Genomic DNA, 26,376 nt, shown 5'->3' on the forward strand with positions numbered 1-26,376 from the left:
GTATAACTGAGGCGTAGCCACAGAGGCGTATTACCACGCCTCCAATCACTGATCTTATTCATACTTGATATTACAAATTCAGTTAGAAAAATAATAATGACATACATTGGTACAGCACTTCATAGTTTTTAAAGCCTTTTCAAATATACTATCAAATTTGGTTAATGCATGGACTTTATGAACCACTAAGGTAAGTGCTCCCCATCCCCCATTTTAGAGACGAGGAACTCAGTGACCAAGTGTCTTGCTCAAGGTCACCCAGCTGGGAGCAGGCAGTGCTGGGACCAGAACGCCATTATGCCTGGAAGTACCGTCAATCTGGCCGAAGCGCGTGTAAACTGCAAAGTACTGTATAAATGTAAGACGTCGCCATTAATATTTTTCCAAACTGAAGAAAATTACTGGAATTAAGAGGCCTTTAGTACGAGGAGCACAGTATGCAGAGAGAAAGAGAGAAAGATAAAAATACACACACACTCATAATACACACACTGAGATTTGTATTGCATGGCTGAATAAGGCAAATGTATACACTGTACAATCTACTTGTGCTGTCATATAGATTCCACTAAGGTTTTGAAAGCCTACGTGCGATTCAGAGTTTGCAAATTCGGAAATCACTTTTCAAATTTCTTTCAGGTTGTATTCAAAATCAAAATGTGTTCTCATCAACGTCAGGTATCGCTTTTTAGACTCGGCAGAGTCTTCATTTTTCACGTAATAGAAAATAGTCGATACGTATGCTGAGAAATGACACAACTGTGAAGGCTATGACCACTGAAATTTTGTATCTTTAAAATAAATACTGCACGCGAGACCAACCACGTCAATGCCAATGCTTCCTGGGCTCAACAATCACTGTCGCCAGAGGCCTGGTATTGAAAAACCATTTTTAAGAGGGGGAGAAGGAAATGAGATGAGATGTCTAAACCTCCTATCAGAATCAAAACGTAACCTCTTTACATTGCTTAAATGCAGATGGTGATGAATGAGACTTCTGACTCTCCAAATACTTGTAAGTGTATACATACTAATAACGTATCTTGCTTGCAAATACGACAAAAGCCATTATGAATGGGGCAGTGATGTGATCAGGGAGAGAAGTATTCCCAAATGCACATCACTTAAGATATTCAATGCTCTTGGAAATGCTTCAAGCCATAGAGTAATCATTTAAAATAAGATGATGATGACAGCGATACAAGGATTAGACTCACTTTACAATGCCTGGTGTACTTTTTTTGAATTTTGAAAAGGGAACAAGGGTAAAAGAGTTAAAACAACAACAACAACAACAGTGATTTAGAAATACACTATGATCTATCCCGGGTTAAGAGTTAGAACAAAAACATACTTACTTTCCTGAAAGAATGTCATGCCTGAGTTGTAAAACAAACAGGTACCTGACAAACATACAGAAAAGTCAACAGAGGCGTACTCTTTTCCAACTGCTTCCAATCCCCAACTTCCCATCACAAATCCCGCCCCGCGCACAGCCCAGAATTCTGCATTGTAACAAGGAGTCCGAATCAAATGAGGACGTTGGTGGAAGCATCTCCTCCTGAGTCTCTAGGAAGACATCCCAGAACCTAGCTAGGCAGGTGAGTGCATGTACAGGGTTCGCAAGATACTTGGGGGATGGAACATGAAACACACTCTACAGTCCAATGATGGCCTCGGCAGCACCCTTGGAGCTTGAGAAGAGAGCTCAAACGCAGGCATGCAACGTGTCCAATCAGACAGACAGGGAGGAGCCACTGGACTTGGCCCTCAGCCAGTCCCACCAGCAGATTCCGGGAAGAGCGCAGCTGCTGGTATCAGAAAGTTTACAGCTGACCGTAGTTAGCAACTGCTTGAGGCTTTTTTCTGATGCAGGTTAACTGCACACGCGCACACACGCATGCAAAACAAAAATCCTGGAACTGGGCTGCAGCGGGTTATGGGGTAATGAGAAATGGGGAGAGGAGGCAGCAAATAACACAAGTGGAGTTCACCTAAGTAAAAAAAAAAAATTTAAGTGTTTTTGCTTAACTGTTTTTTTTTCTTTTTTACCAGGAGGACGTGGGCAACAGAGCCACTTATAATGCTTTGTAAAAGCCAAAGCTACCCACGCTCTGCTCCATACCTATGGAATCAGTCTTACACGCAAGAGTGGTCCCCAGGAATGTGATTTGCTCAAAAGCTTCCTAGGTGTTTCTGATTCACACAACCCTGGTTAAGAATCAATAGCTTGGATGATGGCTAGAAGGAGCACGTTTCATAAAGGACTCTGAAGAGGAACTCTAGAATAATCTACTTGAACTTTGAAAACAATGCAGATAGTCACTCTCTGTTGGAATGGATACAGGAGAATGTGAGTGACCCAGAGATCAAAGGATCGGGGAGCTGAAGGTTCTAGTATATTCTAGACTGTTCCTGCTTCTGACAGCTGCTTAACCACCACTGAACTGTGTACTCGCATCAAGGAGAGAACACACGGTGCTGAATACCGTGCAGAATACAGCCAGAACTTCCAATTCCTATAGGAAAACCTAACCGTGGAAGCCCAGTAGGCCTGTCCAGGGCAGGGAATGGTGATAAGCAGTCTTTAAAGTGTTAGTCAGGTGGTCATCTCCAGGTGAGTGGCCACCACCAGGGGCTGACATGTCGTCACTACTGCCGGTCACACAAATGACAAGGGGGTTCTGGGGACATTCAAAGCAGCTGAAGGTTGGGTAGAGGATCTTGCTGACAGAGGAGTGGCTGGAGAGAAATGCCATACTTAAAATGTTTTTAAAGCCTCTTTTGCTTCAACACTGTTTCTGAAGTTGGAGGGGCAGACACTCGTGGGCACACCTTAAAAGAAATTCAGTGGGGCTGAAAGATGACATGAAGGGATTCCAACAACTTTGATATTGTAGCAATCAAGGGAACATTGCGCAGCCCCTTAAAAAAAATAAGATGGCGTTCTGGGACTGAGAAATGCTCTTCTAATACCTGCCTTCCCTTTTTGTACCTGAGACAAAAATAAAGTGCCTTGAAACGAGTAACCAGTGTATCCCACAGCCCCACAAAACAGAAATGTGACCGGAAAATAAATCTTTTAATTTTGATTCACTGGGAAAAAGGTCAAACTAAGCCAAGGGTAGATTTTCAACAGAATACAGGGATAAGCACAAGGGAAATACGAATAGCTCTTGCTCAGCATATAAAGTCAGCAGAGAGAAGAGCAGGCAGACCCCGAATTTAGAGGACCCATAAGTTATAAGGTAAGTACTACAGTGGAGAGGGGGTCGTGTTCTGCATCTGGTCCTACCTTGTAAACTCTTCACGAAGGTTGTTCGGTTCCGAAGAATAATATTTAACTCGAAAGTGCAAAGCATAAGCAGGTCCAACTGAACATAGGGAGATGGAACATTGAAGATGTTTTTCCCCAGTTTTGAAGATCACAGAATGGACAAAAGGAAACACATGTTACATCTAGTAATACATTCACTGCTACCGGGAGGGCACAAAGGGACATACACAGCTAGAGAGTTCTTTTCAATCCTTTCATTTGGAAGACTAAAATGTACTTTTGCATTGACAAAGATGGCTTAGCTAGTAACTTATTCTGGAATAAAACCCTAACCATGTAGATGAATTACTAAGAGCTGACATTTTACTTTCACCCAATTGCCAAGATATTCCAAACAGATACTAACTTTTTACAAAATACTAAGTGGGCTAAAGGAAAGTGACATATAAACAGCAAGGGTTCTGTAATCCAAAAATACAGTAAGAACACTTTAAAGTATTACACTTTTTAAAAATTACCCATGCATAAATAATACTGAAGAAATGTGGTTACTGCACCCGTAAAACCAGAGAGCTGGACCAGACTGTCAAAAACTCCTGCTTTCCCATTCTCTGAGTCTACTTTTACAACTCATTAGAAAATGAATATAATAGGCATAAAGTCATGCTTGTGAAGAGCATATTAATCAGTTCTCATTGGCAGGGGTGCCTGATTTCAAATGAGAGCATAGTCTGTTTTTTAATATCTACCGAAAACTCTTATCCAAATTTTAAACTCTAACATTTGGCCAGCCTTAAGAAATGAAAAATCATTCACTTAAAACTGAATCTATTTTAAAACGCTCCCAAGTTCTGATGAAAACATAATACCTCAAAACACTGGCAAAGGAGTTTTACTCTCTGATAAAAGAAATAAGTGAGTAGGCTAAGTTCTGCTTACTTACTTTTCATCTGCTTTTTTATGGGTTTGGAATGGTCCAGCCAGTGCTGAAAGAAAGAAAAAGTTTCTTTAGGAATAGTTCATCAGCAAGACCATACAGAGCCCACATTTACCCTCCTCTATAAACCTTAGTAATTCTCCCCATAAAACCAGGCATTGGACCAGATCAGGGTTCTGAGGTTGGGGATCGGCAAACTGCTTGGGATGGTATTTAAAAAAAAAAAAATCTGTGCTTATGCACATTAAGTACATTTTTTCTTGGGAAAGTTAGCTTTTCAAAGAGGTGTCTCTTTTTCAAAGAGCTGTAACTAACTGATCTTTGACGGCTCTTCTAGTCTGAAGAGCTGAATTTCTCAAATCATGCTCAAACTTCGGCAACTATCCCAAGTCACCATCAGTGTGGTAAAGACCACGAGCCACACTGCCAGGAATCTCTGATCACGCATGGGTCTTGTAGCTTTGTCGTTTTCAATGCTAAAATTGTAAAGCCAAAATTCATGACCCCCAAGGAAGATGGGAAGGCAGGCAGGGATTTGCCAGAGATAACTGTGCTCTGGTCAATGAGGACATTCCAACTTCCTCTCATTTTCATCAGAAAAACACTTGGGTCCTATCTGCCACCCCCAGAAATCGCAAAACCATTTCTCTCATACGCAAGTTTCTCTATAATGTCTCTGTTGATACTACAGTTCTGACGAGCCTCAGCAACTTGACTTCCATGGAAAACAGCATTTAGGACCATTATGCTTCTGGCCTCTGCCCTTGGAGGGCAGGGATGGTGCCCTTCAATCACTTCCGTTTCCCATGCCAGGCTCCGAGCATGGAACCCAGCAGTCCCATATTAGATTCTTAAGAAATAAATACATGCTTGATGTAATTTTTTTTAAGTACGTGCCACGCCTAGCTCAGAGCCCAACGCAGGGCTTGAACTCATGTCCTGGTGATCAAGATTTGAGCTGAGAACAAGGGTCAGACTCGTAACCAACTAACTACCCAGGGGCCCCTCGATATAATTTTTTTTAATGTTTTTTTAATTTTTGAGAGAGAGAGAGGAAGAGAGAGAGACAGAGAGAGAGAGAAAAAACACGTGAGTGAGGGAGGGGCAGATAGGGAGACATAGAATCTGAAGCAGTCTCCAGGCTCTGAGCTGTCAGCACAGAACCCAACACGGGGCTTGAACCAATAAACTGTGAGATCATGACCTGAACCGAGGTCGGACGCGTAACAGACTAAGCCACCTAGGCATCCCTAATGTTTATTTATTTTTGAGGGTGGGGGGAGGGGCAAAGAGAGAGAGGAGCTCAGGGGATCCAAAGCAGGCTCTGTGCTGACAGCAGCGAGCCCAATGCGGGGCTTGAACCCATGAACTAGGAGATCATGACCTGGGCTGAAGTCAGATGCTTAACCACCTGAGCCACCTAGGTGTCCCTCAACATAGTTGTTTTAAAAGAAGGCAAAGAGGAATTTTTCCCACCACTTCACGTCAACCCAATACACACTGAAACCTCACCATTATGGTAACATTTGGAATGACACAGCCAGAGTGGGTTTCTCATTAGCTGCTCAGAATCAGGGACCCTTCTGCTGACTGCCAATATACTTTCAGAAGCAACTTCAACTCTACACATTCTAATAATGAGAAAGGGTGGGGCTAAATTAGTACCGGTGCACTCTACCCGTCACCAAAGAGCCCATTATGACTGTGTAGGAGGAGGGGAATAAGGAAACACAAAAGCAAATAACAGGTAAATTATAACACAATAAGCTGTGAGCAGTGCAGTGGGAGAACTGGGCTTTTGTCATTTCCACCCTCCGGCTAAGCAACCACCTAAGAAACGAAGATCAGCACAGCAGGATGCAGATCTCAAAGGCACTCGTACAAGGTGCTTTATCTCACTGTTTACAGCTTTGAATTGGAAATGACCTAAATGTCCATCAACAAAGAAGGATTAAAAAAATGGCTCATCCACATGATGAAATACTATTCAGCCTTTAAAACTGATGGAGGCCTATTGACTGATGTGGCAAGAGACCCACAGCTCAACATTTGAAGAAAAAGAAGCCAAACAAACCAGGATCCTGTTTATATAAAATTATAATTTTCTATTATGGTATGTCCAGAAGGATTTATAGACATTATTTTTTGGATGTGGGGCTGTAAATGCCATTTACTTTTTTCGCTTTTCTGCATAATTTTTTACTTTTAATGACAATATTATTTTCATGGGGGTGGGTCATGTGGTCACTTCCATTAATTAATTCATTGCTTGCCCATCAGGCAGTTTGGGATGATCGGTTTGCCCTAGCAGAATTCCATATCACTGCTGCCCTCAATCAAGCAGAAAACCTCGGACCTCAGCCCCTGGGAGGATTACAGATACAGACGTGATAAAAGTATATTTACTTTCCTGCCAGTAAGTATCACACTAATGGCTATGACTAAACTCTTTCTTCCCCTCACTATTACCCTGCAAAGAAAGTTCTCTGCAACCAGCCTTCTAATCTCATTAGCCTCAGAGGCTCACAGCTTAAAGGGGCTTGTCCCACTTCTTTCCCTCATGCCCCCTTGTATCTGGAATAGAACACGTCAAGCCCACTGTTTCCCTCCCTCCACTGTCAAACTATGATCTTGATCTGAGTCCGACTGTGTTGTTTCCTTGGCGGTGGTTTTCAACCCTGGTTGCCCACTGCGGTCACGACGACGCAGGTCCCACCCAAGAGCCATTAAACAGAATCTCAGAGCATTAGTGTTTGTTAAAGGCTCCCAGCGTGCCCATGAAATATTCAGTGCCGAAGTTTTCCCCTTACCCAGCAATATGTCCCTACTGATCTCGGGGATCGTGACACACCCATGACCCCTTCTGAAAATCACCGTCAGGGATTTGTAAAATCTCAAGCAATTTACTGGCCAAGGTTTACTGGCCAGTGGTCTATGGTTGGTGTTAACCGACAGTTCATGGCTAGTGTTCCTGCTGGACAGCAGACTGCTTTTCCCTCTGGCCATGCTGCTGAAGGAGCTCCCTTATCCATGCAGGCTGGCCCCTGTCCTTCCTGCACAGCCACGGGGCCCTGCCAGGATGGACGCTTGTGAAAAGTCTGGGGCTCACGAAACTGGGAAAGTAATCAGAAACAGTTTCCTTTTAAAAGCTCCTTGCCCCTACAAGGTTCAGATCAGGTTGCTTGCCTGCATCGGAGGTGATAAGAAACCCAGCCAGAATCCTAAAACAAGACATGATAAAACCTATCTGGTATCCAGGCAGTTCAAAACGACCTGACTTTCTTTCCTAGCTGCAGGAGGGGACCAGACTCTGATTAGTCCTATTTTATCCCACGAGACTACCTCGTGATGAATACCCGGGCACTATGGCCCCAAATGGCATTTAGTAAATCATATCCTACACTTGGCTTGGAGGCCTAAATTCAGCATCAGCGAGACCTGTCTTAGATGTTCACCTGCATCCTGACCAAATATAGCCACACCGCCTGTCGGCAAAGGCCAAGGCAAATGGCTCCAGACCTCTTAACATACCATTAAACCAGTCACTGGAGACAGGTGGGTGCATTTCTAAGTTCAGAGGGCATGATATTTAACTCAAACATTCTAACAGGTATTAGAAAGGTGGTTTCTGATCTGAATTTCTCATCCAAGTCCATCTGGCAAAACCCTTTCCATAAATCAAGATGGGAGATGATTTGGCAAAGCCCATCTGTTCTGACAGTATATCAGTTCTGGAACTCTGACATGTAAAAGGCTGGTTGTAGCACTGCGTTGTCTAAAATCGATACAGAAGCACTTGAACCACAATGGCCAAGAGAAGCTCAGGGGTTGAAAAGGGCCTAAAACCTGCCTCAATGACCCCTGAGCCCTCACCATCGAGTCTGAGTGGTCGGAAGTCATAGCTGGCATCCTAGTACCTGTAGATTTCTCAGCTTACAAAGAGTGTCTAGTTTGCATTTAAATTAGAGCTGGAAGGAATTTGAAGAGATAATCATATCCAAAGGATGAGAAGAGAAAGAAGGGAAAGGACACTTTTGGAGCTTACTGTGTGTGCTATGATTTATAATAAGAAATATATATTTGGTCTTAGTTTCTGGCACAGAGCTCCTAAAACCCTTGGAATTTTCTAAGCCATAAGAGCAAGAAAGGTGTTCTGACATTCATAACAAACTCCTTCCTACCATACCAGAGTTTAGGTCAATGAGGTGACTTATTTCTTAAATTTTTTTAACATTATTTATTTTTGAGAGAGAGAGAGAGAGAGAGAGAGAGAGAGAGAGAGTGAGTGGGGGAGAGGCAGAGCAAGAGGGAGACACAGAATCTCATGCAGGCTCCAGGCTCTGAGCTGTCAGCACAGAGCCCGACATGGGACTCGAACTCACGAACTCAGATCATGACCTGCGCAGAAGCCGGATGCTCAACCCACTGAGCCACCCAGGCACCCCAATGAAGTGACTTTTGAAGAGCACCTAAGGATGGGGGCTGGTTGTCAGGGGAACCACCCACATGATTGGAAGGTTGAGACTTACAGTCTCACCGTGCTGACCTCTGGGGAGGGGGCAGGGGCCTGGAGGTTGAATCAATCACCAATGGCCAATATTTAATCAATCGTGCCCATGTAATAAAGCCTCCATGAAAACTCAACTTGGAAAGCTTCTAGGCTGGTGCCCACAGAGAGACCTGGAGAGGGACAGATGCCCAGGGAAGGCGTGGAAGCTTTGCACAGCCCGCCTCACCCTATACTTGCTCTATTCATCTCTTCTGTCTGGCTGTTCCTGAGTTACCTCTTTTATAACAGACTGGTGATCTAGTCAGTAAAATGCTTCTGAGTTCTGCCATCTGTCCTAGAAAATTAACTGAACCAAGAGGGGTCATGGGGACCTCCCATCGACACTGCAAAAGCACGGGTTACAATCTGGACATGTGATTGGCATCTGAATTGTGGGGTGGGAAACAGTGTTGGAGGACTGAGCCCTCAGCCTGTGGGATGTGAGGCTATCTGCAGGTAGAGAGCGTCAGAATTAATTGCTTGGTGGTGTTGGAAGAAACACACGTTGGACTGTGTCATGTCCATCACTCGCTCAGGCCTCAGAGCCAATGAAGGTGACTGTGCACAGGGCAAGATGTCTGGGATCACAGTGTAGGTGAGGCAGAGGCAAGATCAGAAATCAGGCTGTGGCGGCATCCATGGTTCTGGGTCCACACCACACACCAGCTTGAAGTGCCTCCTCTGCCTAAGGAGGGATCTCCCCTTCTCATCCAGGATGGAGCCCTGTAACCTCACTTACACCAGCTATTTGAGGTTTCCTTGGGAATTAATCTAAATCAACTGCAGAGACCCCTTTATCAATAGCTTTCCATTCAGCATCAATATGCATGTGGGCAGGAAAACTCTCCCCCTGCCAGCTTTCAGAGACAGGCTGCGGGGAGACCTGTGGCATTTCTTGAGCTGTTCCACACTTTCTTGTACTAAAATAGGAGGAGGCAGAAGATCAGAGTTTGAGTGCCAGCTCTGCCAGTCACCTGGTGTGTGGCCATAAGCAAGACCCCTGAGACTGTTTCCTCATCTGTGCACTGAGCTGTCCCCTTGACACACTGAAGAATCCACTGAGTGGCTGTGGAACCATTGAAATGGAAGGGTTTCCTGTCTCTTATAATAACATACCCCACTATTAGTGTTTCCTGAGAGTACTTCCCTCCAGGTACATCTGAAACGGTAGGAAAGCTCAGTGGCGTCCCCACAGGAGGCACATGTGACACCAGAGTGAAGCCGCAACAGCCCCATTAGCACCCAATGATCCTCTCGGCAGCCACCATATCCGTGTCAACCTCACCTCGCAGCCCTGGGCCTCTTATTACCCATCCACATGATTCTAGGCTGCAAAGACCAGAGGAAAAACATCTCACAAGTCTGGAGACAAAGGCCAAAAATCACCTTTTCGGGATTCCTTGCTGCAAAGCTTACCACCATAAAATGCTCCCTTTTCATGTTGGGAGGGGCTCTGGAAGGGACTTGAACTGGCCACATCCCCCAGAACACCACCCCTATGGCCACACACCTGCCCCCAGGGTTGGGAGGGAGGCTCCTGATTGGTGGGGCTGGTATGACCCCTGCTCCAGATCCCTGCCATACCTCTCCCCTCTGACTCCTCATTGGGCTCCTCACTGATACTCAGGCACTCCCTCTCCAGGCTCCCAGAGTGAGGACAGACCCCAATGTATTCCATGGGACCAACGAGATGGTCCGTCTCCCTCAGGAGAATGCAGCAGGCAGGGACAGTGTCCTGCCTACTTCTGCACCACAGGGACTACCGCTGAATAAACTCCAAGGCAAAGTCAGCTGAATAGCTACTGACTAAATGGGTTCCTCCGGCGGCGGGCGCATGCACGTGGATGTGTGTGTGGATGAGATGCTACCTCGTGTAAAGGAACCAGCGTAGCCTGGTGGAAAGTGCTGGCCTGTTGAATGAGACCAGGTTCTGAATCCTGGCTCTGTCCCTCACTTTAACCTTTACAAGGTTTCTAATGAACCTCAGCTTCATCATCTGTAAAATGGGTCTGCTTTATGGCTAGTTTCACAGATGATGAATGTTAAATAAGAGTTATGTAAAGTTTTTAGGTGGATGCCTGAGCAGGAACTCAGTAAACAGCAGCAATCTGACCAGTCTGGTCCGTAAGAAAGCTGGGTGGGTGTAAGCCAGAGCCTCCTCTCTCAGAAGAAAGCTTTCATATGTAAAAATAGAACCCCTGCCCCTGCTTTGAGCTGTGCAAAAGTGAGATCTACAGAACAAGCTCCTGGGTGGCCTTCCTGCCTTGATATGGAAAAGGGAAACAGGAGGCCCCAGCCCCAACTGCTAAAAATAGACGATGCTGATAGACTCTGACCTTGCTTCAGGGCTGGGCAGCGCACTATGGTAACCAGGCTTGGCTCTTCGCAGGGAGCTGGGGACATAAGCTGGGTCTGCAGAGAGCTGTGCCAGGAGCCCCACCACTGCCAGCCTTCTGATTTGCATGCAGGGGCAGGGTGAGGATGTCATTTCTTGCAGGAGCCGTACACGGCAATAAGCCAATGGCCAAGGGGACTGTTCGCATCCCAGCCCCCATCTTGTACACCTGCCACCAACTGCTTCGTCCCAGGCACCCAGAAAATTGACTCAGGGAACATTCCCAAAGGGATCACCTAAACTGCTAAATTTTCTCCCACAGGCAAGGCAGCCTTGCAGGTTCCCGCTAGCCTAAGTGCATCACCTCTGAGAGCTGTGATGACTTCTGGTCTCCCCTCAGCATGCTCAGGTAGGAAGAGGAGACCCACACTGGGGTTAGATTACAAGACTCCTTCTCCTCCATTAACTCGCTGAGCCTCTCAACCTCCCAGATGTCACCACCTCCACTCTACAGTTAGGAAAACAGGCTTGCAAGTATAGTGCATTGAATACAGCACTTACCCCTCAAGTTGTAAAACCTGACTTTGAGTCTGAGGGGTACCACTCACTGAGTGCATTCATTTCACCATCCACAAGACAGAAACGTTTGACAAATAATTTCTAAGGTCACTTCTGGGGCTGAAGACTGATGTTAAAAAAAAAATTTTTTTTTAATGTTTATTTGGTTTTGAGACAGAGACAGAGCATGAGTGGGGGATGGGAGGAGAGAGAGAGAGAGAGGGAGACACAGAATCCAAAGCAGACTCCAGGCTCTGAGCTGTCACCACAGAGCCTGACATGGGGCACGAACTCACGAACGGTGAGATCATGACGTGAGCCAAAGCCAGATGCTCAACCAACTGAGCCACCCAAGTGCCCCTGAAGACTGAGGTTTTAGGTTGTATGCCTTGTCAACAAAAGTCCCCAAGAAGCAGCAGTCTTAAGTCTCAGGATCTAATCAGAAAGGTCTATTTATAAGCACAGATAAGAACCCACAGCCAGATGAGCAAACTGCCACAGAAGGCAAAGAAGCTCAAAGGTTTCCAGAAAGGAGGAGAAATGCTGCAAGTTCAGGACATGCTGCATGAAGGAAGGGCTACCATCTGAGACAGTCCTGAAGGACAGCCAGAAGTTTAAATGGGGTGAGGAAGGGCACGCCGGGAGGGGAACCCATAAGCAAAAGCATGCACAGAAGTGCAGGCATCTCCAGAGCCCGGTCTGTGAGGAGCCCAGCCTAGAAACTGGACTAATGAGAAGGCTCCTGGGAGCAGCTGCTGCACAGCCTCGGATCCTCCAGGTCAGGTAGACGAGGACCCTGCACCTGCTTTGTGGGGGAAGAACAGCATGTCACGTTCAGGGCTAGGAGCTGGAAAGATGGCAGGGCCTGTAGAGGCTGAGCATCCAGGTGTCTGGCCTTGGAAGGGCGCCTGGACCCCGCTGAGGCTGTGCCAGGACACCGGCAGACGGGAACGCCTGGCAGCCCGGCGAGCAGGGGTACATAACCAGGTCCTTCCTAATGGAGTCACATCCTTGGCTTTCTGGGAATCCAAGTGGCTGGAGAGGGGTCACCTGGGGATGAGGACATGGCAGCAGGGAAACAGGCACGTGGCTCTAATGGCAGAAATGATGGTATCTTTTCCCTTCTGACAGGAGAAGAGTGTGGGGCAGACGTGCCTGCCTTCTCTTTAGAACATTAGAACTGAAAGAGCTCTTGGAAACAGGCCCAAGAACCCCATTTTACAGATGAGAAAACATTTTACAGATAAGGACAAGGGAGAAAAGGGGGCTTACTGAAAGCCCCCAGATAAGTCAGGGGCAGAGCCAGGAACAAGGTCCAGGTCAGACTCATAATCCAGGGCTGTAGACATTTTGCAGCCAAAAATACCATATGTGTTAAGGCACACAGAAGGCAGAATGGAGAAGCGTTTCTGGGAAGAGAAGGGCTGATGAGTGTCAGATGATGGGGACAACTGGAGGATACTGGAGACAGACAAACTAAATCTGGCACTCAGGAAGCAACCGGAAATGGAACAGTGATGCAGGTATAGGGGGTAAATGCTAGAGAAACAGAATGTTTTCGTCAAACCTAACAGTGAAAAGGATGGACAGAGAGAAAGAAAAACTCTGAGGTGCAGGGGAAGAAAATTCAAGGTGTTTTAGCTAAATGACCTCAGTCTTCTCAGCAGGAGGAGAGGCCAAATGCAGGCCCCAAGTCTCTGTGGGGAGACTGGACTAGAGGGCTGTGGTCAAGATTCACAAGGGGAACCAAGTCCATGGCTCCAAGAGAAGCTCAGGGGCTTGGACTTTGCTGTATCTGTGATCTGTGACCCGAGCCCGTGACAATGCCCGCCAGCCTGGGAGACGCAGCAGAGGAAACAGATGGACCTGCGTGTTGAGGGGAGACCAGGGGACAGTCATGGGGGAGAGAGCATCAAAGGGCAAGGGAGGACACAGGCGAGATGGCTGAGGCTTCACCAGGCCCCGAGAGGGGAGAACGAGGCAGGAGGGGATCCTTAAGGGACAAGGCCAGACGCAGAGGGACCACAAAGATGGAATTAAGGGAAGTGATCATGGAATGGGAGCAACAGAATTCCAGCTCTTGGAGTGATCAGGTGGTGACAGGACCCAAGTGAATGTGCGTGAGGTCTACCCAAGTGAATTTGCAATGCAAGGAAACAGCGTCCGGGACATTTACAAAAGGAAGGCAACTTGAATTGCCAGGTTGCCCAAGGAAAGAGAAAAGCTGAGATACCAGGGCGAGGTCAGAAGGCAGGGCACTGGGTGGCTCAACCTCAAAGACAACAGAACTGGACAGGGAGGAGAAAGAGAAAAGCTGGTCCACCCCTTGTCCAGGGTCCTGGCGGGTGGAGTCTCTGGCTGGGAAATGGAGAAGGAATTGGGTCTACTAACTCCAGGCGGCAGCTGGAGTGTTCATGGCAACAGTCAAGGAGGTGAGGGGATGGGCTGTTGGTAATCAGGCAGTACTGAAGGGTAGAGGGGCATCTGCCCAGGAAGACACCGCAGCCGGGATATAACTGCATCATCTTGGACTCGGCAGCCTCATACACATATTCTCAGGTGCACCCAATCTCTAGGCACTGATTCTGAGCATCTTAGCCTCAATTGTCACATACGGCCCCCAAGGAGTATCTTAACAGGTGTCTTTAGGTAGAAAAGGTTAGCCATGTACACTCAAACGTCTCCTATCAGGGAACTCACCCTTTCATATGCTGTCTAAAACAGCACCGCCTCTTATTCGGTCTATCCGCTTACTCTATTTTCTTTTTCTTAACACTCATTACCATCTGTCATCTATGTGTTCATACTTTATCTACAGTGCTTAAAACAGGGCCCAGTGCATAACTGATGCCCGATAAATATATATATTTTTTACTCAATTATAATTAATATCCAGTGTTATAATAGTTTTGGGCACACAATGATTCAACAATTCTATACTTTTTTTTTTTTTTAATGTTTCTTTATTTGAGAGCGAGACAGCGAGAGCTGAGGAGGGAAACAGAGAGGGAGAGAGGGAGAGAGAGAATCCCAAGCAGGCTCCACACTGTCAGCGCAGAGCCCGATGCAGGGTTCGAACTCACCAACTGTGAGATCATGGCCTGAGCCGAGATCAAGGGTTGGACACTTAACCAACTGAGCCACCCAGGTGCCCCAACAACTCTATACATTTCTCAGTGCTCATCGAGATACCTGTGCTCTCAATCCCCTTCATTTCACCCACCCCCCCCACCCACCTCAATAAATATTTTTAGATTACCGAATAATTTATCTTTGAAACCCAAAGCCAGATTTTGTTGGGGAAGGAGACTGAAGTCATTCCTGCTTTTGAAAAGAGTGGTTCTGAGCTACATCAGATTCACTCCCTCTAGCACCCCCACTGTGGACAGGTCTGTCTCAGGCAAAGCAAGGGAAGTCTTTGCTGACCTAATACAACCTCCTGGAGCCTGCAAGATGGTTGTCTAGCAGTGCCAAGATCTGCTCCGACCGGCCCCCTGCACCCACTAAGCCTGGCTGGGATTCAGTGTGTTCACAGCACCCGCTCCCTCCACCCAGCAAGAGTCCACAAGAAGATGCTGCTGCAGTCTCTCTGCCAGTTAAAAATGAAAGCATCATTAAAAGAATTTCTAGAATGGTATTTCTTCTGCTTTCTACCTACTTGAGAAATGTGCCCATATTGCATCCCTATGCTTGGAAATGTTTCCCGAATGCATTCCCCTGCACAACAGGGATGGTTCTTTCTCTTCCTCTCCCGGTTATTGGCCCCCTCAAGGGGGGCTGGAGGGGGGGCATATGGATGAATTTCACACGGGTGCCATCACCACCACCCCAACAATCGTGACTGCAACAACACTGCAGCCTAACTCCTATTTTTCTCTACCAACCTCTAGCAACTGTGAATCTGCAATTAGCATGAAAACCAGCGTGTCCCGAAACGAATCAAAGAAATACATACCGCAACCTGGGAAGAGTCTAGGAACTGGAGGCCAAAGTAATCTGTTTCCACGAGGTCCAAGTGGTACACGATCTGATCAAACAAATCCTGGCCTTTGGCATGTTTCTGGAAGGCAATTGAGTAGATGAAGATTTAGAATGTGACAGCCGGATAAGAACAAAACGTTTTAGAGAGAAAAAAAACCAAAATCACTTTTCTCTCTATGCTGCATACATGTATATGTCACAGTACATAAATTTTTAAAAATTTAATTATTTTCATTGTAATGGAAACCCATTACTAAATCTCATTACTCATAATGAAAACAAAACAAAATACCAACTAACAACTTTGTAGGATGAATAGGGAACCAAAGCCTTATTATGAAAACTGGTAAGTGAAGGGAAAAAAGTCAAGCATTGATCTGGCCTTTAGCTACAGCCCTCGGTAACCGAAGAGTAGATGATAGGATATGCAAACATTAACTCAGAGTATCAGATCAAAGACCTAAATGCAAGAGCTAAAACTATAAAACTCTCAAAACAGAGGCACAAATCTTCATGACCTTGGATTAGGCAATGATTTCATAGATATGACACCACAAGCACAAGCAATAAAAATAAATAATATAATAAAATAAAATAAACCAGAGGTGCCTAGCTGGCTCAGTCGAATCTTGATCTCGGGGTTGTGTGTTTGAGCCCCATGTTGGGCATGGAATCTACTTAAATTAAAAAACAAAACAAAGGAAACAAACAAACACAAAAAACCCACAATAAACCAGGCAGGCATCATCAGCAGAATGTAAAACTTTTGGGGCACCCAGGTGGCTCAGTCAGTTGAGCGTCCAACTTCAGCTCGGATTATGATCTCACAGTTTATGAGTCCGAGCCCCACACTGGGCTCGTTTCTGTTGGCACAGAGCAGGATTTGGAGCCTCTGTTCTCCCCCCTCCTCCACTTGCACTCTCTCTCTCAAAAATAAACATTTTTTTTTAAATGTAAAACTTTTGTGCTTCAAAGGACCAAGACATCAATAAAGCACAAAGACAACCCAAAGTGGGAGAAAATTTTTACAAATCACATATCTGGTAAGAGACTTCTATCTAGAATATATAAAGAACTATTACATCTCAATAATAAAAAATATATTCAATTAAAAATGAACACGGGATATATACACAGTTCTCCAAAGACATACAAAAATACCCGATAAGCACATGAAAAGATGCTCAATATCATTAGTCATTAGGGAAATGTAAATCAAAAGCACAATCCAGCACCATTTCATACCCACTAGGATGGCTGTAATAAAAAAGACAGAAAATAACAAATCTTGGAGAAAATGGAACCCTCATATACTGCTGACGGGAATGCAAAACTGTATAGCCATTTTGGGAAACAGTCTGGCATGTTCTCGAATAGTTAAACACAGAGCCACCATCTGACCCAGCAATTCCACCCCTAAGTATATATACCCCAGAGAAATGAAAACATTGCATTCATACGGAAATCTGTACCAAAATGTTCATAGCAGCATTAACCATAATAGCCCCAAAGTGGAAGCAACCCAAGTGTCTATCAACTAACGCACAGATAAACATAATGCGGAAGAATCGTATCCACACAATGGAGTATTATTTGGCCATGAAAAGGAGTAAAGCCCGGATACATACCACAACATGGGTGGACTTTGAAAACATTATAGTAAGTGAAAGAAGCCAGTTACAAAGGACCACATATTACACAAAATGTCCAGAACAGGGAAAGCTGGAGACTGGAATCAGATTAGTGGTTTGCTTAGGGCTGCAGTATTTGTGGTGTGACAGCCAAGGTGAGCACGGTTTTTTGGGGGTAAATGAAATGTTCTAAAATGGATCACGGTGACAGACGCACAACTTTATGAATATACTAAGAGCCACTGAATTGTACCCTTGGGGTAAGTGAATTATCTGGCATGTGCATCTTAATAAAGGTATTAAAAATAGCAAATGGGCAGAATTTCTCTTTTTAGTAGTATACCAACAACAAAATGAAGAAGGGGTAACAGACTTGCAATATCACAATTTTTCAACTTCTAGAATGGTAGGCACTAGCATTGGGCACCGGGGGCTACTAACATCACAGGAGGAGACGACCAGCCACTGTGTACCCCCCGATGAAGAACACCCCACCACCCAAGACATAATTTTGCTCCCCAGGCTTCTCTCTCTGCAGGGAAAAACTATCAAGACTGGGACTAATACAACCACTAGATCCAACTGCCAACTTGGAGGAAATGCAGAGGAATGTTCTAAACTACATGGGACTGCAATCATCAAGATCCAGCCAGTGGGAAATTCTGGAAACTCCTCAGGACAAACAACACAGTTTCTTCAACAAACAGAATACAGGGAAGTGGAGAGATCGAGGGGCACCTAGAGATGAAAAAAAAATTTAAAAGACCCTTTTACAAAAAGGCAAAACTAAAAGTATGCAGTGTGTACGATACATATTTGGGGGATAAAACATGAAAAGAGGGTGGGTGGGGCACCTGAGTGGCTCAGGTGGTTAAGCGTCCGACTTCACTCAGGTCATGATCTAAGGGTTCGTGGGTTCAAGCCCCGTGTCAGGCTCTGTGCTGACGGCTTGGAGCCTGGAGCCTGCTTCGGACTCTGTGTCTCCCTCGCTCTCTGCCCCTTCCTGGCTCACGCCCTGTCTCTCTCTCTCAAAAATGAATAAACATTAAAAAAGAAATTAAGAAAAAACATGAAAAGAGGGTAAAGAAGTGGTTACGATAAGCAATAAAGTCAGGGTAATAGCTGGTCTCGGGGTGTAGAGAATTTGTGCCTGGGAGAGGGCACACCACGGACTTCCAGCGGGCTGGCAAGGTCCCAGCTCTTGACTCGGGGGGTGGTCCAGGGGTGTCTGCCTTCCCATAATTCATTAGGCTACACCTCTGTTTCACTGATTTGTCTGTGTCTGTGCTATAGGAAACAGCGGTAACAGAAAGTAAAAACAAAAACTCAAAACTACAGCACTGGCTTCCAACCGTCAGACTCTTTGCTTCCTGGAAATACTCCTTGAAGGCAACGACCCAAGAGCAGCAGAAGGCTCCATGTGCAGAGATGTTCTCTATAGCATTATTTAACTGGAGAAATAAAGCTGGGGGTGGGGAGGCAAAAAGAAGAAACAACCCAAACTCCAACCACAGGGCTGGACACATCCATGGAGCCGAACCTAACAACACTCCAGAATACTGCTGGGCTTTCAGGACAGACAATTATAAAGATGAGACAGAAATAAGGAAAATTCTTATATCGACATTAACTAAACAGACCACAAAGGAATAAGAAGCTGTGATTCTACGTTAAAAATATGTATGTGCTGTATGGACTGCTTGATAAAAAAGGCTTGCAGAAACTTATAGAATAGCTGTGCTAGGCTGGATGGACAAACGGATGATTTTCTTCCCAAGTATTCTTTAACACTGATCTTTTGGCAGTCGTTAGACAACAAATACAATTTTTTTTCTGCAAAAAAAAAAAATCACCATTCTGGCACTTTTCCTCTGGACGTATTCTTTCCTTTTACTATCCAGCACTACTGGACTATGCAACGCCTATTATTACGGAGCCAATCCCTCATTAGTGGGTTTCCTAGTGGGACAGAACTAGTTAGTGTAGAGCTTTAGCAGCAGGATGTGGCAGACAGAATTGGGCTGGCAGGAAGCGAGAGCTCTATGCGCTAGTCCTAGATGCACTAGCTGTGACCTTAAGCAATTCATAATTTCCCAAAATCCATAGGACCATCCTGGACCGCTCCTGCAGCTACAAATCAGCCATGGTGCCCTGAATGGACAGGGTCACCCAAACTCAGCTGACCCCAAATCCCACCTGCTTCCCACCCGGCTCTCTCTATTTTGGTTCAACAGCTTACCATCCAGGTATGTCGTTTTAATACTCACAGAGTATGAACTGAAAAAACACAGTTCCACACACATAAAGTAAGGGCAGTTAGTCCAAGTTTCTCTCTAAGTCATTCCAAGTCTTACTTTCCTGATGTCTTTCTAAAACAGCTCTTAATTTAGAAGAGCTCAAGGCGAGGGGCATCTGGGTGGCTCAGTTGGTTAAGCGTCTGACTCTTGATTTCTACTCAGGTCATGATCTCACAGTTCGGGAGTTCGTACCCCGAATGGGCCTCCATGCTGAGAGTGTGGAGGCTTCTTGGGATTCTCTCTCTCTCCCTCTCTCTCTGCCTCTCCCGGGCTCACGCTTTCCCCTCTCAAAAATAAATAAATAAACTTAAAAAAACAACAACAGCTAGAAGGAGTTCAAGGTGGAGGTCGGAAAAAAGAACCTTTCTAGGGCCAGCCAGTCCCTTCTGCCGTGTCAGACTGGCTCCTGTATCGGCCAACCCTCCCTCACCTGGACTTGGAGGTAGGTGGCAGACACAGCAGGGTCTGGCGGATAGGAAATACCATGTTTACTCACCTGTAAACACCTTCCCCCACTCACCTCTCCCCAACCCCTTATGCTCTTTAGTCCCCAGTGGCCCTTTCCAGTTCTAAGAAGAATCTGGTGAAATTATGAGGGCTGGAATAGAGGGGTCCTCCAACCAGAGGTCCCAGTGAGTGAAAGGTCAGACAAAGACAGAGAGTCTAGGCCACAGCACCCGAACCCACCACCTCTTGCTCCTCCCAGCCCGGGGACACAAAGTGTCCACTCGTAGCTGAGAAGACTCCAGGTAACTCACCTGTCCTGCCAGCCAGGACAATGCACCTTGGGCAGCCCCCAGAAGCCCATGAACTGTCATCTCAGGCTTAGCCCAAACAGCCTTTCTTTCCTCAGCCTCTTCAGCCCTAGCTCACCACCTCCCCCCAACCCAGGGCAGTAAGTGCCCCCTCCTCTGTTCCCGCAAGCAAGCACGTGCCTTTATTACACACACACACACACTTATCACCCTGCACCGAGGCTGCCTTTATTCCTGTCTTACTCCTACATCAGGCTGTGGGCAGGGACCAGCTGTGTTCATCTGAGTACCACCTCTCCTTCTCACCATCCCCCAAGCACATCCCTGGCTGTCACAGAGCAGGTGCTCCGTAAACATCTGTTTGCTGTGTAGCTGGCTGGCTGGCTGGCTCGGCCGGCTGGGGGATGCGTGGGGTTCCAGAGCCAAGAAACACATCTTCTGGATGGACCGTGCTAAAACACGAACAACAGACAGATACTTCACGAGCAGCAGGCCTAAATAGAACACACTCATTAAAATCTTTTCAAATTAAGTATTCCATGAACAAGGGCCTAGGGAGCCGTGCTGCACTTCCAAGGCCATTTACCCAAACACGATTTTGTGGCTATTATGTGAAGTGCTGTCTAGTGGTTACAACAGGAGATCCATTAATGTGACGAGACAGGAAGCTGCTCCTGGTTGCCTCCGAACTAGGTCTCCCCCTCTGTGATGAATCCATTCATTCATTCAACAAATATTTACCAACTGCTCATCAAGTGCCAGCCACTATTCTAGGTGCTGGGGTACACCAGGGTCACAAAGTCTGGAAGCGAATAGCTACAGAAAGCCCTCACCGAGTAAGCCATTCTTGGGGAGCAAAGTCATCCAAATCAGCTTGATGCCTCCTCTCTCCCGGCCTTTTTTTTTTTTTTTTTTAAACGTTTATTTATTTTTGAGACAGAGAGAGACAGAGCATGAACAGGGGAGGGGCAGAGAGAGAGGGAGACACAGAATCTGAAACAGGCTCCAGGCTCTGAGCGGTCAGCACAGAGCCCGACGCGGGGCTCGAACTCACGGACCGTGAGATCATGACCTGAGCCGAAGTCGGACGCTTAACCGACCGAGCCACCCAGGCGCCCCTCTCCCGGCCTTCTTAAGCAGAATACACTGAGCGTAAAACCTTACTCAGTCCAGATCACTATTCTGGAATTTGGCGACGCTCCTACTTCAAGACACGTATGGCAGGCTGTCCCCAAACACAGGTAGAAGCTCTACCCCTGAGTTCTTGCCTCCAGGTCATGTAGCCCTCTCTCCACCCATCTCAACACACCACTTCTCACCAGGACCAGCAACCAGTGGTTTTGAGTCAGTATGTCTCTCTCTGGAGCAGCAACTTCCGATCAGACAGGAGCTAAAAATAATCAAGCTCATTAACATCATGTGTAAAGTAAGAGTACACAGTTCTCAGCTAAACACTGGGTCAGGCAGGCAGCCAGCAGGGAAAGGTATGAACATCATGAGATCTTTGCTGGCCAGTCAGAGGTTCTTATTTTGTTTATTTACTGGTTGCCAGCCGTACTCCTGATAAGGAAGACTCCTGGACAGCTGATGTCTTAACTGTCTCCCCAAATAAATTAACCATCCTGACCCTCTTAGATAAGACACAACCGACAATATCTTACTGCAACCTGACCCAAGTGCAATATAACAGGTCGACTGTGGCCCTGAAAGAACAAAGATAGAAGCCAATCCATCCGGGGGTGCCTGGGAGGCTCTGTCAGTTAAGTGTCTGACTTCAGCTCAGATCATGATCTCATGGCTCGTGAGTTCGAGCCCCACATCGGGCTCCGTGCACACAGCTCAGAGCCTGCAGCCTGCTTCAGATTCTGTGTCTCCCTCTCTCTCTGCCCCTTTCACGCTGTCTCTCTCTCTCTCAAAAATAAATAAACATTTAAAAAAATAAAAAATAAAAATAAAAAAAGGCAACCCATCCAAATCTCATTAGTCTCAACAGCATAAGAAGATGCCAGGTGTCCCAGGTAGGTTAAAAGGAGGAGATGAGCTGTGTGCCCATCAAATGTATACACGTTGGCTGTGAACTAAAATGGAAAAGCAGGACACCTGGGCAGTGTAAGGATTTTAGGAGCCTTCTCTTTGCTGGCACGCGAGGCTCCCCTCTGTCCACCTGCTCCACCTCTGTTAGACAGCAGGCCCCTCTGCATCTGCCTTCAGAAGGGCTCTGTCTTTCCTCTCCATCATGGCTCAGGCTACACCGCCTGGTATCTGGACCACAGCAAGCGCCCCTGTGAAAGCCCATCTTTCTCGTGTTTGCCAGAATGCATTGCACACAACACAGCCCTCATCTCAGTTGCTATTCTGTACAAAAACATGTGCCAGAGGATGAAATGCAGGCTCCTCGGCCTGGTGTCAGAGACTCTGCACAATCAATACTGCCCAACACCACCCGTCTTACCTCCCTGGGCCCCCACATGCCTCCTGGGCTCCAATCAAACATATTCTCCTAACACAACGCCCACCCGATGTATGCAGCAGGCCCCACCCCTATGGCTTTTCCCGGGTGCCCCCCTCCTACATCCCTGCTCCTATCCCCACTGGCAGCAAGCCCATCCCCACAGCTACGCTGAAGTCACAATGGTCATTATTAAACTTCTTGTTGGCGACACCCCATCCAGTTCATCTTTGCTTCTCCGTCACCGGACATTCTGAAGCTCAAGAAACAAATGCTGATGCAGATGGATTAAGGAGAATCCTTAGTTCCCACAACAGTCTTCAAATGACCGACTTTTCGGAAGCCTGATCTTCCTGGTCCATTTCCGCTGGCAATTCTCTCCAGCCGGCTGGGATGTGGGTCTGCAGAGCCCTGGTACTACCATCTCTCCTTCCAGACACCCTGTCTGCTCTAATGCGCTGGTGTTTTGGAAACCATACCACACTGTGCTATGCCTTACGTAAACAAAATACTATCAAGTTCTGCATTTTTACATATGGGCTAAAAAATAAACCAAAATGATTGTGGTGATAGTTTCTTTTTTTAAAAATTTTTTTAATGTTTATTTCTGAGACAGAGAGAGACAGAGCATGAGTAGGGGAGGGGCAGAAAGAGAGGGAGACACAGAATCAGAAGCAGGCTCCAGGCTATGAGCTGTCAGCACAGAGCCCGACGCGGGCTCGAACTCACAGACCGCGAGATCATGACCCGGGCTGAAGTCGGACGCGTAACCGACTGAGCCACCCAGGCGCCCCAGATAGTTTCTAAACCTGAGTGCAAACTTCTACATTCATTCACGTAAATGTCATCTTATTTAAACTGGCCCATGACATATCCCATCAAGAACATTAGAAGTCCTGGGCTATTATCCCATGCATCAGTTCCCGATCTCAGTTTTACAACATGTGGGAAGTGCAATGCAGGCAGAGGTGAGGGGTGCATATGGCCAGTGGGGGTGGTGTCTTTCTTGAGTTGTATGTTACGCAAGGTTCCCCTCTGATGGTGGCCTCAACCCAGTTATGAACATACAGTGTGACCATGCCCTCAGACTCTTAGAGCCAAACATGTTGGATTAGAACCCAGCTCTATCTCTTTTCTAGCAATATGACCATGACCTTAGCAACCGCACTGAGTCTCAGTTTCATCTGAAAAATGGGGTACTCTTACCTGCACTGTCAACCTTGCTAAGCCATTGTATTAATAAAAAAGCAAGAGAGGCACCTGGCTGGCTCAGTTTGTAGACCGTGCATCTCTTGATCTTCAACCTGGGTTGAAGCCCCATGTTGGGTGTGGAGCTTAAACAAACAAACACACAAAATAAAGTGAAATAAAAAAATAAGAGAGCAAGAAAACAAATGGTATCCTCTACACACAAAGGAATTATTATTTTCAACCAAACCTCCTTTCTCTCGCTCGTCCACAGGAATGACACAATGTGTTTTTTGCCAAATAACAAAAATCAAAGTTCAGGGAGTCCGTGATCTATAGCAGTTTAGTAATCCCCTTTAAAGAAAAGCTGAGACAAGGGGCACCTGGGTGGCTCAGTCGGTTAAACGTCCGACTTTGGCTCAGGTCATGATCTCACGGCTCGTGAGTTCGAGCCCCGCACATGCTCTGTGCTGACAGCTCAGAGCCTGGAGCCCGCTTCATGTTCTAGGTCTCCCTCTCTCTCTGCCCCTCCCCTGCTGATGCTGTCTCTCTCTGTCTCTCAAAAATAAATAAACATTAAAAAAAAAATTTTTTTTTTAAAGAAAAGCTGAGACAAGAGGCGCCTGGGTAGCTCAGTCCACTGAGCATCCATCTCTTGATTTTGGCTCAGGTCATGATTCCAGGGCCCTGGGATCAAGCCCTGCATCGGGCTTGCGGTGGCAGTGCAAGAATCTGCTTGGGATTCTGTCTGTCTGTCTGTCTGTCTCTCCCCCACTCCCCCACCGCTTGTGCTCTTTCTCATAATAAATAAGTAAACTTAAAAAAAAAAAAAAAAAGGAAAGAAAGAAAAGCTGAGACTAGTCTCGTTTGGAGGATTTCTGTAAACCCATGTCGGTCCCTAGAAATCAATTCCTTCCTTTCCAAGTTCTTAAATACCCCAAGTTTGAGTAGCTCTCAGAACTCCACCTGGTCTCCACAGTGCTTCCTGGCCAGCAGTTTCCAGAAGGCACCTGCCTCAAGGTCTGTTTCAACTGTTTCCAGGAAGTACTAATTTCATGGTTAGTTACCAGCTCTGGTCCCCCTTCCTCACAACTTGATAACTCACTAATTTTCTATATTCTTAGTGAGAAACTAGCTCTCTATTTTACACACTTACACACACACAGCCCAGGAGTCTCTATCCCCGTTGCCAACACCGCTAAGCCATTAAGAACAAATAGAAATTGGTTTACTCCAGGATATCTGAAATTACTATGAGAATTTACCAAATAAATATCTGAAATTTTCACTGGTGAGTGAGAAATACCATCTCAGCCATCAGCAAGATTTGGGGACTCATAACAGTATCCATAATCTGGAGGATTTAAGACCAGGCTGTCCAGCTTATAAATTCTACCTCCCAGTTGAAGAGCATTTCAATGTTTACCAAGGTTCCATGACCCCATTTTGCACAGAAAGAAACTGAGCCTCAGAGAAATTATGTGACCAAGTTCGCACTGCTCCCAAGTGGCTGAACTAGAATCAGGATCCGGCCTTCCTGATTCTTAGGATAGAGTTCTTTCTACCTTACTCTGTTACTTCTCTGCTCATTTGTCCCTGTGGGTCCAAACACATGGAACATGTCTGGCAAATAAGAAATATTTCTTAAACCCAATTCACCACACAGACACGGAGAGGCTACTTCATGCATGGCCTGGGCTAGACTGGGGTTCAAAGCCAATGCAAACAGACCTTATGGTAGGGAGGTGATTCCTAATTTGTTTGGAGGGCAGGCAAGTTGTGGCAGGATGCAAAGTACATTATTTGCTCACAAACTAACACAGAAGCCAAGACGTTCTATGGAGGGGGACATCAACAGTCTGGGCAGCTCCTGGAAATTCAATTCTGGTAAAACAGAGCACAATGATATTAATCTCCCGACTCGCCTGGCTAACAATCTCTTGGAAATCAGAGGAAGCAACAAAACCAACTGCCCTTAATTTTGATCAACAAGGAAGGAAGAAGAGTCTTAGAAAAAAGTGCCCTCTTGGTTTGTGAGGCACTGAACGAAGGCACTACTGATCAGCTGCATCGAGAACCAGGGTTCTCCTTCCACCTTGCGCAAGGGGTTCTCGGTGTGCAGCCTGAGGACCGGGCAGGCAGATTTCTGGTCTTACCATCCCACCACAGAACACAGCCACAGCCACACTGACTGCATGTAATGGACAGACCAATTTAAAACAGACTGTGAGGGCACCTGGGTTGAGCCTCTGACTCGTGATTTCGGCTCAGGTCATGATCCCAGGGCTGTGGGATCGAGCCCCATGTCAGGCTCAGTGCTGAGCATGGAGCCTGCTTTGGATTCTCTCTCTCTCTCTCTCTCTCTCTCTCTCTCTCTCTCTCTTTCTCTCTCTCTCTCTGTCTCTCTCCCCCACACACA

At 46.3% G+C, this 26,376-nt stretch overlaps 1 protein-coding gene across 1 annotated transcript in view; it reads right to left on the reverse strand.

The window, feature by feature from the left end:
- Positions 1-26,376, reverse strand: part of EPB41L4B (erythrocyte membrane protein band 4.1 like 4B) — a 134,973-nt gene that overhangs the window by 78,263 nt on the left and 30,334 nt on the right. The window contains exons 4-7 of the mRNA XM_049629368.1: positions 15,612-15,716; positions 4,221-4,263; positions 3,296-3,374; positions 1,359-1,403 (exon numbers count right to left, since the gene is read on the reverse strand). Coding sequence (XP_049485325.1) covers positions 1,359-1,403; positions 3,296-3,374; positions 4,221-4,263; positions 15,612-15,716 — 272 coding nt within the window. The remainder of the gene's footprint in view (positions 1-1,358; positions 1,404-3,295; positions 3,375-4,220; positions 4,264-15,611; positions 15,717-26,376) is intronic.

The sequence above is a fragment of the Panthera uncia genome, chromosome D4, assembly GCF_023721935.1.
Source record: "Panthera uncia isolate 11264 chromosome D4, Puncia_PCG_1.0, whole genome shotgun sequence".
Classification (NCBI taxonomy): Eukaryota; Metazoa; Chordata; class Mammalia; order Carnivora; family Felidae; genus Panthera; species Panthera uncia.